Source organism: Artemia franciscana, chromosome 1, assembly GCF_032884065.1.
Source record: "Artemia franciscana chromosome 1, ASM3288406v1, whole genome shotgun sequence".
Lineage (NCBI taxonomy): Eukaryota > Metazoa > Arthropoda > Branchiopoda > Anostraca > Artemiidae > Artemia > Artemia franciscana.
In genome coordinates, this window is record NC_088863.1 from 26,206,057 (window position 1) to 26,224,134 (window position 18,078).

Below are 18,078 nucleotides of genomic sequence, written 5' to 3' on the forward strand. Positions count from 1 at the left end.
AATTGGGAATCTGCCAGAGTTTAAATATCATAAGATTCAGCCCTAGGTGGGTACAGGTATGACCTTTAGAAGGAACTAGGCATTCAAATAAAAGGAAAGGAGTCTGTCAGTTTCAAAAAGCAGTTTCACATCCAAATTATCCTGGAGGTCTTTTGGTTGTATCAGGATAATTGCCTGATCGGCTATTACTGATGTAAGTTGTTTTGGAAAACTGGCTGCAGATGAGATTTAATTCGAGGCCTTGATTGGCATGTCCTATGAGCTGAAAATAGAGCAGCTTATAATCATTCTAAGACAGAGATTAAATAAAAAAAAAGAAGTTTTTTGAAATGAAAGTAAGGAGCGACATTAAAACTTAAAACGAACAGAAATTACTCCGTATATGAAAGGGGTTTTTCCTCCTCGACGCCCCGCTCCTTACGCTAAAGTTTTTTATTGTTTTAAAAAGTAGAGTTGCGAGAAAGAATCAAACTTTAGCGCAAGGAGCAGGGCGTCGAGAAGGAAAAACCACTTTCATATACGGAGTAATTTCTGTTCGTTTTAAGTTTTAATATCGCTCCTTACTTTCATTTCAAAAAACTTGTTTTTTTTATTTAATTTCTGAAAGTTTTTGAATAAATGCATGTCTGATTTTGGCTCTCCGTACATACATAATTAAAATGAAATTTGCATATTGATTCTTTTTTTGGCTAAATGACTTTCTCGTAGTTTTAATCAGACGATTTTGAGAAATAAGGGGTGGGGAAGGGGGCCTAGTTGCCCTCCAATTTTTCGGTTGCTTAAAAAGGCAACTAGATCTTATAATTTTTAACGAACGTTTTTATTAGTAAAAAAAATACGTAACTTAAGAATTAACTTACGTAACAAACTTTTATATTCTTATATTTTTGATTATATATATGAGGGGGTTGGTCCCCTCGTAATACCTCACTCTTCACACTAAATCTTGTTTTGTCCTAATTCTTTAATAATGACCCCTGAATCAGATAGGCCGTAGAATAAATAGTTGAAATTACTTAAAAATTTTTTAGCATAAAGAGCGAAGTATTTATCTCCTCCTAAATACCTCGCTCTTTATGCTAAAGTATTTTTAGAACCCTCATATGCGTAATAATCTCTGTTCGTTCTAAGTTTTAATGCTTCTCGTTACTTTCAATTGAAAAAACTTTTTCATGTCTATATTTTCATTGTTTTTTTTTTTTTTTTTTTTTTTATAGTAATGCTAGAAAGTCCTGCGCCCTTTTCATTGAATTTCTCTTCCCCCATGAAATATTCCTCCAAGGAAAGATCCTCCCATATAGCCCCCTCCCCTGAACCCCACACTCAAACCAAAAAAATCCCCCTGATAACGTCGGTACACTTCCCAGTAACCGGTACACTTCCCAGTAACCATTACTGTATGTAAACATTGGTCAAAGTTTGTAACTTGCAGCCCCTCCCCCAGGGACTGTGGGGGGTAAGTCATCCCCAAAGACATAGTTATTATGGTTTTCGACTATGCGGAACAAAATGGCTATCTCAAAATTTTGATCCTTTGACTTAGGTAAACAAATGAGCGTGGGAGGGGGCTTAGGTGCCCTCCAATTTTTGGTCACTTAAAAAGAGCACTAGAACTTTTCATTTCCGTTAGAATGAGCCCTCTTGCAACACTCTAGGACCACTTGGTCGATACGATGACCCCTGGAAAAAAAAACAAATAAACACGCACCCGTGATTTGTCTCCTGGCAAAAAATACGAAATTCCACATTTTTTTAGATTGGACCTTGAAATTTTTTCTATAGGGTTCTCTGATATGCTGAATGCGATGGTGTGATTTTCGTTAAGATCCTATGACTTTTAGGGGGTGTTACCCCCTATTTTCCAAAATAAGGCAAATTTTCTCAGGCTCGTAACTTTTGATGACAAAGACTAAATTTGATGAAACTTATATATTTAAAATCAGCATAAAAATCAGATTCTTTTGATATATCTTTTAGCATCGAAATTCCGTTTTTTAGAGTTTCGTTTACTATTGAGCTGGGTCGCTCCTTACTACAGTTCGTTACCACGAACTGTTTGATAGCCAACCAGTCGATCGGGATGTGTGTTGGTTTCTATCTTGGGACGCGTTTAAAGTCTAGTTTTCATTTATAATCATTATCACCCTTACTCCAGCGAATGAAGGCGTGGTAACCAAATTATAAAAGGTTGGTTGAAAATTTCTTTACAAGTATCTCTGATCGTATTCATTATAGCAAAAAAAAAAAGAAAAAAATAACTTTGCATAATTCTTAATAATCTGTCACAGTTATGTCTGTACAGGAGGAGAAATGGGGTAGCAACTGAACCCTTCCCTCCTCCCAAAATCTACCTCCATTTATGCAAAAAGTATTCTAAATACAACTCTAAAACAACTACATACTAAAACTCTAAATTCTAAAAGGCTATAATAAAGCTTATTTTGATTTTTTTTTAAATGCAAAAATGGAAAATTTACCAGTTTAAATGGGTATTTATGTAATTATTGAGGATTTCTATTGACCTGATAAACCATGTATAAATGCATTTGCTCAGTTAATTTCGTTAGTAGCCAGACCAATTGACCTGTCAGCGCTTATAAACCTTGGAACTATTACTGACAAACATTTTGATCTTTCAACTGCAGCTTCTCCCGCTGTTAGCTCATCTTGGACGACATTTCCAGAATTCTCGTCATAGTTCTAAGTCTTATTTGGATTTTTGACAGAAGATCTTCTTCGGCCCCCCTGGTTGTCGTTCCCGGGAAGGGCGTGGTTCACAAACAAGAACGTTTAAATATTATCAAGTTTTCAGAACGACACAAATACCAATGAGCTTCAGACAACCATCAGTCGATAATAAGCAATAGTTCTTCTGGTAGACGACAACAACTCCCTACTTCACAATAGGAACTACTGGCCATCTTCTAGAGTAAGCAATATAACAAAGACGATGGTTATCCAATACGTTCAATCCTTTCACCTCCTCTGCCACGATCGGCTATGTCTCGCAAGCGCAGAGTAGTATGGATCCACCAATGCAGCGTCGACTCAAAACTTTTGTCTAGACCGAGATCTCACGTTTAGCCCATAGCAGTTTATTCAGATCGGTATATACTCTTCGGTTTTTTTTTTCATGCAGATAGATATAATTTCCAACTTTGCCATCAGATTTTACAACAGAGCCATTATACCTAAACTGCACTCTGATGGACTAGGAGCAAATTAGTACCAACAAACAGATTGGCTGAGAGCCGCAAATTTAACCTTGCAGCTTCTGATAAAGAGTCCAATGCGATTTGACAGCAAAGACACGTCACTAATCAGTTCGTGCAAGCCACTGGCAATGGTTCCAGGCAGAACAGTGTCATCTACAGCATCCAGACCATTCAGAGCTAAGAGGAGGTAACTTATTTGCCAAAATATGGTCACACTGTGATTTCACAGAGAATGACACATTATTGACTATATCACTTAGTGGAACAATATGAGAATAGGGCTATCACGCTCGTCAATCTATTTCATGAAACAGAGGACTCGGGTCTAAATACCAGCCTACTTTTGATCTACAATCGACTTGCTCAATAAAAATCATTTTTTTTACTTAAAACTTATCAGATTGGTAATTACTTCCAAGCCAAGCATTGGTTTGAACATTGTTCAGGCAAGCAGATCGTCTTCCCTAAAAACCACTGACGATAAGATAGCATTCATTTTCAGCTATACTGAAGAGAGGCAGCCTGAAAAACTCTTTACCATTAATTTCACAATTTCCAAAAACTTGATATTCTTGTACTTCAATCAACTCACTTTTTCCTAAGTTGCTACTCAACATGTTCACAAATAAGGCTAATATTAATAATACTACCTCACAATCATAATAATAAAAAAAAATCAGCAAATTTAAGGAAAAACCAAGAGGATTATTTTTGTACTGAAGCTGTATTTTTGAACAATGTCGGAGGCATTTGAGGACCCGAGAAAATATGTGATCAATAAGCTATAGCTTAAATTGTGTTTATGGTGGTAAATTACCACAAGGTGGTAATAACCCTTGGCCCAGAGTTTGGCCCTTTTGATCGTTTATTTTATATAATTTATTTATTACAAAATTAAATAGACACTTATAGAATAGCAAAATAGACTTGCTGTATTCTAAAATTGGACTTTTCAGTTTATAAAACTGTTATATCCTAGTATTAGGCTTAACTGTTATCTCTATTTTGTTTCTAAAATCTTTTCTCCAAGACCTTTGCTTTCATCAACAAATATGTTAATAACAAATTTTGTCTTCAATCGTAATTTCCCATTATACCTACAGCTAAATCAACTACAATCCTTTTTTTTTTTCAAAAAATATTCACAAAGTTCTATCATATTATTTTTTTATTTTAACGGCTTAGGAAAAGAATTACCGACTGCTTTTCTCAAATATTTTTGGCTTGTTGGTTTCTGGTGGCCTTATGATGGATCTTGCAAATTTCCTTTATGTATATCAGGTCAACACGAAATGGTTGTGGGTTCAAGCGTGCCCCTCTCCCTGTCTTTGAAGCATAAATACTCTTATTATTGTCACCCTAAATTCCTATACTTTTAATGCATTTTGTCTATTTTTCGGTTCTTGAAAATTTCACCTCTCCCTCATAAATTTCTTGGGAAGCGCCTTTTCAGACATAGAAAATATCTGTTATAAAATATACAAAAAAAAATGAAAAATGCCATATAGTCTTATTAATCGTAGTGCAGCCTGTGTATGACAAAGACTGTTTTTTTTTTTTTTTTTTTTTTTTTTTTTTATAAAAATCGTCATGAAAAATTATATTCAGCTAAATGCAAAACAGGAGGTTTTAAGCGTTATATTCAAAATTTTAGTACATATAGTTGCCCAGTTTTATCACTTTGTATCAAGTACTTTGTTCTTTATGAAGCTATTACACCATCCGTCTGGGATTTATCTAAAGGACCTCCTCCACGTCCTAAAACGATGAAAAAATTATATCCAAAGTCTTATTGATGGGCACTTGGAAATTGCTGTATACTTGAAACAGAAGGATCAGGCGATTTGATGCTACTTGGTAACAAAGCCACTTGACTGATAGAAGTATTTGACTGATAGAAGTATTTGACTTGACTGATAGAAGTATCTTTATATTTCAATGCATTGCAGTTATTGCTTTCTTTATGATAAATTTGATTTCTTGTGCCAATTTTATCCCCCCGATCTCGTCTTAGAGAGGATAAGTAGGCTAGGATAGTAGAGAGGATAGTAGGCAAGTCAAAATAGACTTGCTGTATTCTAAAATTGGACTTTTCAGTTTATAAAACTGTTATATCCTAGTATTAGGCTTAACTGTTATCTCTATTTTGTTTCTAAAATCTTTTCTCCAAGACCTTTGCTTTCATCAACAAATATGTTAATAACAAATTTTGTCTTCAATCGTAATTTCCCATTATACCTACAGCTAAATCAACTACAATCCTTTTTTTTTTGCCTTGTTTTGAGTTTAGAAACAAATACTTTGTTTAATAATTTTAAATCTAGATACCTATTTAAATATTTAAAAAAGAGCCGCCGACGTTACTCGGAAATGAACTATAATTATTTGCTTCAAAAATGAAACATGCCAAAAATACAATTAAGAACAAAATACTAAAAAGCTGCTAGAGTATGGGTCAGGGTTGCCTCTCACTGAGTCCATACTATTTTTTTCGGACATACGATTTTGTGTGGCTATCGTAAGTTTTGTATAATGCGAAGAAAAAACAACCATTTTTAGATATTTTTTGCACCTAGGTTGACTTGAGCAAGATAGAAACTAAAATTCACCCAGGTGGTAAAAACCTAAGATATTTTAGTGAATCTTATTCTTAGCGGGGATACTGGTAGATTAAATGTTTAAAGGTTTAAAATATAATGAATACGATATACTAATTCTTATCAGTAAGTGCTAAAAGTGTCAGTAAGGTTTTGGATGATTCTTCCTTTATGAACAGCTTAATTCCCAACATTCCAAAAGTAACTACTATGGAGTAATCTCGAAAACAGAATCTTCATCTCAAACAGTCCGAAAGTGTCGAAATTTCTAGAAGTAAAATCACCTCATTCTCACTTAATTAATATTCCAGTTTCCTAGGATGCAAACACCAGTTTCACTGTTGAATAAGAAGTTCCTTATTCGGGAAAATTCATATTATTATCCGAAAATCTCAATTAACCTCATTGACAACTTCGGAACTTTTTACATAATTAGTATGTTTACATGTTTGTAACCTAAGACAAAGACAACTGGTAACTTATAACAATGAGAACTGGCACTAGTACCGAAAAATAAACTATCAAGGCCATCTAACCTTTGGCGACACTTGGCATTATTTGAAGCTCTGTAATCATTTTTCTGACTTGAACTAAGATCAGACACTTATTACTATACTAATTTTACCAATTATACTAAGTAAATTAATCATTTTTATTATTACACTCAAAACAATGTCGAGTGTTGTCAAACGCTAGATGGCGTTGGCGGTTTTTGTCGACACTAGGGCCAGTTCCCACTGTTATATGTTACCCATACTCTTTGAGCTAGGACCTAAACATTGTCTCGTAGTTAGAACATAATTTTACACCTTTTTCAAATTCAAAACTCAAATAGCAGTTATTGCTTGCAACAAATAATAAATTCATAACAAAACTTTCTGAAGATACGTAAAGAGCCATGTTAAAACTTCAGAGGAGCAAAAACGAAATCCTATAATGATTCAAGCTTAAAATGACCAGAATTTACCATCAAAGAATAAATGAAACCGAAAACAAACACAAACTAAAATGAATATGACGAAATGAAAATGAATATGAAAATGAATAATGACATAGATCAATTCATAAATCATGAAAAGAGTAGAAATTAAAATGTATACTAGAGTCAAACTTTAAACGAACAGCAACTACTAGAAACAGTTTGGCGTTTGGCTAATATCCTTTAACCACAAACCTTCTAAAGTATATTGCGTCTTTAACGTTTTATTGAAAACAATATAAAAAACCTTAGAATGTTTACAGATACGGGGGGGGGGGGTAACATTATCACTGAAAGCAGACACATTCTACTTCAAAAATAGATTAAGATAAATGTGACGAGGGCGAGTCTACCGCTAACTTTTCGTACTAAAGCCATTTGTAAAAGGGAACCTCTTTTTCTTGGAGGAGGGGAGAACGAGAGGTTAACAATTAAAAAATGGTATTGGGTATACCAAGTCAATTTTTGAATATATTGGTGTATTTCACTAAGACTTTCAATGTGAGAAGAAGAGGTAGGACAAACCTTTTGTGGCAAATCAAAACACTCTCACCATTTCTTGATTCATTCCAATAATAAATTCGTTGTCTTTCGCCTTTTTCATCCGAGCTAGCCTACTTATCCTCTCTAAGACGAGATCGGGGGAATAAAATTGGCACAAGAAATCAAATTTATCATAAAGAAAGCAATAACTGCAATGCATTGAAATATAAAGATGTCTCTAAAAATACTTCTATCAGTCAAGTGGCTTTGTTACCAAGTGGCATCAAATCGCCTGATCCTTCTGTTTCAAGTATACAGTAATTTCCAAGTGCGTATCAATAAGACTTTGGATATAATTTTTCCATCGTTTCAGGACGTAGAGGAGGTCCTTTAGATTAATCCCAGACGGATGGTGTAATAGCTTCATAAAGAACAAAGTACTTGATACAAAGTGATAAAACTGGGCAACTATATGTACTAAAATTTTGAATATAACGCTTAAAACCTCCTGTTTTGCATTTAGCTGAATATAATTTTTCATGAAGATTTTTATTAAAAAAAAAAAAAAAAAAAAAAAAAAAAAAAACAGTCTTTGTCATACACAGGCTGCACTACGATTAATAAGACTATATGGCATTTTTCATTTTTTTTGGTATATTTTATAACAGATATTTTCTATGTCTGAAGAGGCGCTTCCCAAGAAATTTATGAGGGAGAGGTGAAAATTCAAGAACCGAAAAATAGACAAAATGCATTAAAAGTATAGGAATTTAGGGTGACAATAATAAGAGTATTTATGCTTCAAAGACAGGGAGAGGGGCACGCTTGAACCCACAACCCTTTCGTGTTGACCTGATATACATAAAGGAAATTTGCAAGATCCATCATAAGGCCACCAGAAACCAACAAGCCAAAAATATTTGAGAAAAGCAGTCGGTAATTCTTTTCCTAAGCCGTTAAAATAACAAAATAATATGATAGAACTTTGTGAATATTTTTTGAAATCCTTTTAATAGGATGTATAAAGTTTCTTGACTGATCTTAGTTTTCAAACGACCAATTGGAAAACAAATACCAAACGGTCAAGTTTGAATACCCTCGGATGTCTATATATACCATCTTTGAATTCCTTCAAATGTTTATATATACCTTCATTAAATGCTCTCTATATTCCCTTTTCAACATCTTTTATGAGTTTTAAAAATGGTAAGATGCTACAATAAATTGACGATATGTACTACGTCCTTGATTTTATTTAAAAAAAACAAAACAAATAAACACGCATCCATGATCTTTCCTGTGGCAAAAATACAAAATTCAACATTTTTGTAGATAGGAGCTTGAAACTTTTACTGTAGTGTTCTCTGTTACGCTGAATCTGATGGTGTGATTTTCGTAATTCTATGATTTTTAAGGGGTGTTTCTCCCTAGTTTCTAAAATAAGACAGATTTTCTCAGGCTCGTAACTTTTGATGGGTAAGACTTACATATTTAAAATTAGCATTAAAATGCGATTCTTTTGATCAGAGGCGCCATTTGGGGGGGGGGGCAGGGGTGGGCCCACCCCAGATTTTCCAGGGGGCCCTAGCTTCCACCAAAAAGGGTCCTTTGCCGGCCATAATAATAACACTATTTGCTATTAACCATTGTAAACTTTGAAAGCAGGTTATATACATAATCTAACTCTCAAGTTCTGTCAAATGCCTGTTTCCTAGATGATTATATTAATATTATAAATTCTGAATATTTGCAGTAATTCCTCTAAGGTGATAAACTAAAATAGGTCAGTTCCTGGCCTATCATTTCTTGATGGAATCGTCCTTTGTTATCTTCCAATTGCACTACATAGAAGCAATTATGCGAGCGACGAAATCGCTGTCTCAGCAACTCCATGCCGTCACCGTCGACTTGGTTATTTCTCGATCGCGCACCCTGATTCAGGCCACAAGAAGCAAACTCACCGACCTGCGTTCAGATGCTTCATTTGTATCACTTTTCAAGAAGGCTAAAGAGTTTGCAACAGAACTCGAAATTGAAGTACTTGCTGTGAATGGACCCGCGACTAGACCCTCCTCTGTTGGTCAGAAAGGACGACCTTGAAGAATTTAAAAGATCACCAAGCATGGGAAACAATTTGTGACAACTTTGACGCTAGGAAAGAATTTCATCGAATCTGGAAATTGGACTACTACTTTGGCGGATGAAATGAAGCAAGAATACTTCAAAACTTTTGACCGTCTACTAGCCGAATTTGACAGAGGGTTCACAGATAACTTGCCAGCGCTGAGCACGCACGAAGCCTTGGATCCAAGCTCAACCAAGTTTATGGACACAGAGCTGCTCAAGCTTTTCTCTTCTCTTTACGGCGAGCTGGATATCGACAGCATTCTTCTCGAATCTAAAGCTGGTATTGCCAAGCGTTTTTTGCTCAATGAGGAGAAAAAGCCAGAAAACTTCCTAGACATTGTCGACCATCCTCAGGCATTACCAGTGGCTTACTCAGAAGTAATTAAAGTACTTCGTATTGCTGCCACACTTCCTGAGACAACAGCGAGCAATGAGCGTTTGTTTTCTAGCCTAGAAATAGTGAAAAACTACCTGCGGTCTACAACAGGAGATGATCGCCTCAGTCACCTCCTTTTGATATTTGCAGAGAAGGATTTAGTAAAAATTTGGACTACAACCAGCTTGTTGACGATTTTGCAAAGATGAAAGCTCGGCGGTTCCCCTTGTTACCTTGAATGTTGTTATATTTTTTTTTCTTGTTATGTTTTTCCTTTTTGTAAATATATTTGATCTGGAAGATTTCTGCTGAAGGGACACTGAGATTTTGGTTACAACCCTCAGCATAGCAATGAAGGTTACTTTCACCGACGTATTGTTTACTTAAATAAGAAAGTTTCTGGCTGAGGAATGCCAGTCTGTAGTCTGGTTGAATTTTCCACTTTCAGTTTAATTACTTAACCTCGTTGATTATATTCTTCGTTGTTATAATTAATCTTAGAGGTCAGTGTGGCTGAGTTCCACATTTGGTTACAGTACATTTCCAAGTAACACACGGGTGCTGAAAATGCATTTTTACTTAGAATATTCGATCAATGTGCTGCCAAAACCCGGATTTTTCTTACGCGACACAAAGTGAATCGGGGGGGGGGGGGGGGGCAGATGGAGTTCATGCCCACCCCAAGATTTGGCCCAAATGGCGCCTCTGCTTTTGATGTAGCTATTGGTATCAAATTCCGTTTTTTAGAGTTTCGGTTACAATTTAGCCGGATCGCCCCTTACTACAGTTCGTTACCACGAACTGTTTGATAAGGCCCACCTCGCCAGTTAAATTTTTTTTTTTATTTTTTGCTGAGACAATAATTACTGCTGCAGTGATAAATTTTCATATATAATTTTTTTTAACTGCTCGAATCGAATTGTCTATCACTAGTTTTGTTTCTATCTAGGCATTTTTCTCTTCTTAGCTGCTTGAATATATATAGAAGCTCCAAGAAGCAAAACCCTTCTATAGCAGCATTAAGTCATACCACCATCTGTGAACTATAGTTCAACGCATGAATGTAATCATGAAATATCTATGAGATTTCAGAACTGGAATGATCCTAGTAAACTGGCAGATAATCTTGTGCCTTTTTCATCGTTTTCAAAAGTTTTTCTCTTCATCTTCCGTTTCAGACGGTGTAAAGGCCCATTCACAATGGGACCCTACAAGAACTAGGAATTTGCTAGCGCTAGTTCGAGCCAATCAGAATTTTCCATAGGTTTTTCAGCCAATCAGAAAATCCTATGGAAACTCTAATTGGTTCAAATTTGCGCTAACTAAATATCATTATTAGTAAAATCTTACTGTGAGTGATCCTTGTGATTGATTGAAAATATCTGATTTAGATATCGCTTCTTTGAGCCAATCATACTTTTCATAGAATTTCCTGATTGGCTGAAAAATTCTGATTAGTTCAAATTGAAGCAAGCTAATCTTAGTATTTGTGAAATTTCATTGCGAATTGGCCATTACTAAATTAAACTTGAAAATTTCTTTTTTGAGAAAGAAAACTTGAAATATTTCTCTTAATTATAGCAAGATATTCAAGTTTTAATTATTATATTCAATTATTCAAGATATTATTAAGATAATATTGTCAAGATGTATCAAGATAAAGATATTTTTCAACATATTCAAGATATAATTATAGCAATTATAGCAAGATATTTTCCTCTGGCCGCACGTTAGTTTTGGCTTTATGCTCAGTTTGTCTTGTATATTCTTTTGCGACAAGAACAGTAAACGATATCTGAGAATATAATCCAGGTGTATCTTAATGAGGTTATCCTTTTTTCGTTTTTGGAAAAACTAAACATTACCTAATTTTCTTAATTGTAGCGACACATTTTTCTCTAAGTGCATGTTTGGTTTTTGTTATTTGTTTGGTCTCAGTTCAGCCAAGAACAGTAAATGAACGAAAATGTTTGAGAATATAATCCATGTGCATCTTAATGAGGTTGACTTTCTTTCTTTTTTGGAAAAACTAAACCTTACCTAGGTTTCTCAATTGTAGCAGTACATTTTTCTGTGAGTGCATATTTTTTTATTTTATTTTTTTTTTTTTTATGTGTTTGGCATCGGTTCGGCCAAAAAAAGTAAATGATAGAAAATGCTTGAGAATATAATCCAGGTGCATCTTAATGAGGTTGACTTTCTTTCTTTTTTGGAAAAACTAAACCTTACCTAGGTTTCTCAATTGTAGCAGTACATTTTTCTGTGAGTGCATTTTTTTTTTTTTTTTTTTTTTTTTTTTTTTTTTTTTTTTTTTTTTTTTTTTTTTTTTTTTTTTGTGTGTTTGGCATCGGTTCGGCCAAAAAAAGTAAATGATAGAAAATGCTTGAAAATATAATCCAGGTGCATCTTAATGAGGTTGACTTTCTTTCTTTTTTGGAAAAACTAAACCTTACCTAGGTTTCTCAATTGTAGCAGTACATTTTTCTGTGAGTGCATATTTTTTTTATTTTATTTTATTTTTTTTTATGTGTTTGGCATCGGTTCGGCCAAAAAAAGTAAATGATAGAAAATGTTTGAGAATATAATCCAGGTGCATCTTAATGAGGTTGACTTTCTTTCTTTTTTGGAAAAACTAAACCTTACCTAGGTTTCTCAATTGTAGCAGTACATTTTTCTGTGAGTGCATTTTTTTTTTTTTTTTTTTTTTTTTTTTTTTTTTTTTTTTTTTTTTTTTTATTTTTTTTTATGTGTTTGGCATCGGTTCGGCCAAAAAAAGTAAATGATAGAAAATGCTTGAAAATATAATCCAGGTGCATCTTAATGAGGTTGACTTTCTTTCTTTTTTGGAAAAACTAAACCTTACCTAGGTTTCTCAATTGTAGCAGTACATTTTTCTGTGAGTGCATTTTTTTTTTTTTTTTTTTTTTTTTTTTTTTTTTTTTTTTTTTTTTTTTTTTTTTTTTTTTTTTTTTTTTTTTTTTTATGTGTTTGGCATCGGTTCGGCCAAAAAAAGTAAATGATAGAAAATGCTCGAGAATATAATCCAGGTGCATCTTAATGAGGTTGACTTTCTTTCTTTTTTGGAAAAACTAAACCTTACCTAGGTTTCTCAATTGTAGCAGTACATTTTTCTGTGAGTGCATTTTTTTTTTTTTTTTTTTTTTTTTTTTTTTTTTTTTTTTTTTTTTTTTTTTTTTTTTTTTTTTTTTTTTTTTTTTTTTTTTTTTTTTTTTATGTGTTTGGCATCAGTTCGGCCAAAAAAAGTAAATGATAGAAAATGCTTGAAAATATAATCCAGGTGCATCTTAATGAGGTTGACTTTCTTTCTTTTTTGGAAAAACTAAACCTTACCTAGGTTTCTCAATTGTAGCAGTACATTTTTCTGTGAGTGCATATTTTTTTTATTTTATTTTATTTTTTTTTATGTGTTTGGCATCGGTTCGGCCAAAAAAAGTAAATGATAGAAAATGCTTGAGAATATAATATAATTGATCGTTCTTGGAACAAATAAACCTTACTTAAGTTTCTTAATTGTAGCGAAACATTTTTCTCTGATTGCATGTTGGTTTTTTTTTTTATTTGTTTGGCCTCGATTCAGCCACGAACAGCAAATGATAGAAAATACTTGAGAATATAATCCAGGTACATCTAAATGAGATTAACTGTTTTTTTTTTTGGAAAACTATAGCTTACCAAAGTTTCACAATTGTAGTACATTTTTCTCTGAGGGCATGTTGTTCTTTTTTTTTTTTTTTTTTTTTTTATTTGTTTGGACTTGGTTCAACCAAGAACAGTTAATGATAGAAAACGTTTGCAAATATAATCCAGGTGCATCTTAATGAGGTTGACTCTCTTTCTTTTTTGGAAAGACTAAACCTTACCTAAATTTCTCAATTGTAGCGATACATTTTTCTCTGAGTGCATGTAGGATTTTTTTTTTATTTGTTTGGCCTCGGCTCTGCCAAGGATAGTAAATGATAAACATTTTTTGCGGACATAATCAGATGGATCTTAATGAGGTTAACTCTTTTTCTTCTTTGGAAAAACTAAACCTTGCCTAATTTTCTCAATCCTAGCGATAAATTTTTCTCTGAGCGCATGTGGTTTTTTTTTGTTTGTTTGTTTGGCCTCAGTTTAGCTAAGAACAGTAAATGATCGAAAATGTTAGAGAATATAATCCAGATGCATCTTAATGAGGTTAACTTTTTTTCTTCTTTGGAAAAACAAAACCTTACTTAAGCGTCTCAATTGTAGCGATACATTCTTCTCTGATTGCATGTTTGTTTGTTTTTTGTTTTTGTTTTTTGGTCTCAGTTCAGCCAAGAACAGTAAATGGTAAAAAAATGTTCGAGAATATAATCCAGGTGCAACTTAATGAGGTTAACCTTTTTCCTTTTTTCAAAAAACTGAACCTTACCTAAGTTTGTTAATTGTAGCGATACATTTTCCCCTGATGCATGTTGTTTTTTTTTTCTTTGTTTGGCCTCGGTTGGTTTTGTTCTTCCGAACTGGGCGAATTATTCTCAAACAGCCAGAAACGTCATCAATCATCAGTACACACGGCAAACAACTCAGAGAGAATTCGAGATTTTCTCCAAAAAAGCCATGTTCAAAGAACTTCCATAGTATAGATACCATCAAGAATAGGATAAGTAAAAATTTTTAAGTTTCCAGTTTAGGTTTTTCGACATTTCGAACATCTAGACGATACGATGAACCCCTTTGCAATTAGAAGTAAGGTTTTCCATTATCTCGGCTATAGGTGCTTAAAGCAGAGTTCAAGTAAAAACAGACCAAAGCCGGTTTGACTGATCAGCACTGAAACACTCTAATTACTTTAGGGACTCTTCGGCAGAAATCTACCAGTTGGTAGATATCTGCAGGTTTCAGTGTGTTTTCAAGCTTATTTCGTTTTTTAAAGAAAAAGAGGGGCAGACTGACTAATTTCGGAATGTAGATCCATCTTTATCTTTGTAGGAATCTTTATCTTTTCTTTTTGAAATATCCACTTTCCATACGTTTAAGATCGCACTTTAAAATATAACACACTTTAAGATATCACATTTTTAAACATCATACAATAAGGATCACACGTTCCATATTTGTGAACAGCGCCATTTGACAGCTTAAAATTTCATATAAAGAAACAATACAAAGTAGCCCTGCTGAGATGTTATGTTAAGGAGTTTCCACACCTTAAAGGACCATTCTATCTCCTTCTTACGAACTTTTTTTAGTTTGTGTGATCAAACTATTTAGAATTGATTGGGTGGTGTTCAGACCTGGATTTATCAATAGAACTACTAAGCCCAGGCCTAGGGGCGCATAATACCAGGGGGCGCATTAAATTACTGCGGAGTGATCTTTTTCTTAACAAAAACTGGACTAATGCTATTTATCCTCAAAGTGCCAGGTTTACTCCACTGCCATGCAGCCTATTCACAGAAAAGTGATTTTAAAACAATGCAGGAATTCCGTGGCCACTTATAAAGTGTCAGATTTCTCCCAAGAATGGCAGCTGAGAGTACTGTATCATCTCTCTCCTTCATTACTTTTAGCTCATCAGTTACGGCGTTCTGTTCTTTACTTCCAATATCCCTGAATTTTTGGAGACTTTCCCGAAAATTTCGCAAAAACAGAGCGGTTAAAACGCTTAGGCCTGGCAGCACCAAAGCTTTGAATCCAGTTCTGGCGGTGTTGGCATAACTTGTATAGCATGGATAAGAGATCAGAATAAACGACAGTAAAATGAAAGCCGACACCTACCTTCTCAGAAATCTTAGGAAAATCCTTTAACTTCTGCCGTTTTGAGTCAGGGATAGAGATATTCAAATTCAACAAACTTATATCAATGGAAAGTTAGAATTTTGTTTTTCCGATTAAACGGAGTAGAATTTTCTTTTTGAGGGTTAGGAAAGAGTAGTCCCTAAAAATGATCTAGCCTGGATTCTAGAGAAATGCTAAGACTCATCTAAAAAGAAATACCATTTAAGCAGTTGTGAGTACCCTGTAGTACTACCCGCTTCGATTGAAAGCCTCGCCGGACCAAGGAAACTGAATTAATTAACTTTTGAATTCAATTTCATAGTCAAACCGAGGACTCTCAATGGCTCTGGATGGTTGATAGTCCCCTTGAAAAATTTGGTAACATCCTCATTGTTTTTGAGGCGGTCAGCCAACGCTGAGGCTCGCAAAATAATTTTAAGGTATCAAGTTCTTTTAAATTAAAGGACACTTCAGGAGGGTACAGTCAACATGACGCTAACGGCCCCGTTTCTTAGGGAGGGCAGAAAACAGGTCATTTTATCCCAATATTTCAAAGTTTAAATATTTCTCAAAATTCAAAACTTACCGAATTCTCCAGTCAGCTAACTGATAAGTTTTATTGACATTAATATGAAGGTAATGATCAAGGAGAAAGGCTAGAGACTTTCGGCTCATTTCTAAGTATTTGGCAGCCTGATAAGTATCAAAAAGATTGACTACATAAACTCCAAAATCTCTCTGTAGCCAAACAATGTCACCTTCTGCTCCGTGCATGACCTAGAAGAGAAACGAGAGTTCAACATTAGCCCAGTAATCGAAGTTAAGAGTACGTAAGTGGGTGATAATTTCTTAAAACACATTTACCTGCAAAGATATAAAGAAAAACGACCAATGAGGCTTTAAAAGTGGGTATTGGTGAGTAACTCGCCTTTGATGTTAGATTTTTGGTCTTACCTTTTCTTATTTTGGCTTTTATTGAATTTTATTCATCTTTTAATTTTGGCTTCTAATTGCATTTTATCGTTTCTTTTTTCACGTTGACTCTCCGCGTTGTTTTGGTTTTCTTTTCAGTTTCTTGGCATTTTCTTCTAAAGTTTATTTGTTCGCAATAAAGAGAGAGGCGGTTGCCCACCCGAATATTCGCTTTGTTTTTCAGTATTTTCGTTTGGTTAAAAAAAAAATACATTTCTGATCGGTTTTTCTTTGTATTACTTAAGTGGAATTTACAGGATCCCTGAAAATAGTAAATGACAATTTAAAATTGAATCGAGCAAAAACTTGAATTAGACAGGCAGTTGAGGAAGATGATTTAATTTATAAACATTGGAGTAGTCGTTATTTGTATTAGTAGTTGTTACTTTAGTTGACCTTTATACACTATTTTATCAAGTCTGACTATTAAAGAATTGAAGAATGGAGCTTAAACTCGTCTTATCTGCGGGTTTTCTGGGATTTTTAATTCAAAAATTTTGACTAAATTAATGATGATGTGGAAAGGTCCCACCGAAACATTCATTTGACAGCCCATATGCAATACAGAACATCCATCACTAAGTTGAGCTTAAAACACCAATTTTAAGCTACTGTTGTTATTATACACACTTTTTCACTGTTGAATAAAACTACGCGGGTTTAGTGGCCATAAATTTAAGCCGATATTATATTGCCTTTATTTATATATTGCCTCCATTTATGGTAACCTTTACCAGTCGAATTATGTTACAAGATATCAATAGTATTAAAAAATAACCAAGAGTATTAAAAAACAAATATTATTGGTATTGATAATAATTTTCAAACCCATGATGGGAAAGGGCGTTTTTAATTCAATTCAACCCCATGCAACTCATCCCCCATTTGTGCACGTAACTGGTTACATGTTAAGTTAGGTTGAATCGAACTGGGGTTTACTTCCATGAGCGGTAAGTCAAAAGGGATTGAGTCAAACGAAGACTGAATTACATGGATTTGAGTTGAATAGAGCTGAGATGAATGTGGCTAAGCTGCAAGGGCTTTGCAAGGGGATGCGTGAGGGTTTAGTTGAATAGAGTTCAGTTGTATGGGGGGGGGGAGGAATTACATGAAAGTTCAGATGCATGAGGGTTGAGTTGAATGGGGTTCAGTTGTACGGGAGGTGTATTATATGGGGGCTGAGATGCACTAGGTTTGGGTTGAATGGAGATCAGTTGTATGGGGGTGAAATACATGGGGGTTGAGAGGCACTAGAGTTGAGCGGGGCTCAGTAGCATGGGAATCCTTTATAAGTTATCAAAAGAAAGAAAAGTTTAATAAAATAACTGTTCCTTAATTTTAAAGGCTGGAAACACTTTATTTAGAATATCTTAAGAATTCAAAAGATGAAAAACCACGCTTTCAGAAGCTTTCATCTGAAAAATTATTTAAGGTTGGCTTTAAGCAGCTGAAACAACTATTTTAAGCTTACTCCAGAGAGATCTTTTACAACGGTATAACGGACTACTAGTTCCTAAAATTTAAAATCAAACTAGATCTATGTTGCAACATCTATGTTAACCA

The 18,078-nt window shown here is 34.3% G+C and overlaps 1 protein-coding gene across 2 annotated transcripts in view; it reads right to left on the bottom strand.

Annotated features, from left to right (window-relative positions):
- The window catches only part of LOC136027581 (exosome complex component 10 homolog), a 291,574-nt gene that overhangs the window by 49,361 nt on the left and 224,135 nt on the right, over positions 1-18,078 (bottom strand). For both annotated transcript variants that reach the window (XM_065704964.1, XM_065704974.1), the window contains exon 8: positions 16,130-16,320. In XM_065704964.1, the coding sequence (XP_065561036.1) occupies positions 16,130-16,320 (191 nt within the window). The remainder of the gene's footprint in view (positions 1-16,129; positions 16,321-18,078) is intronic.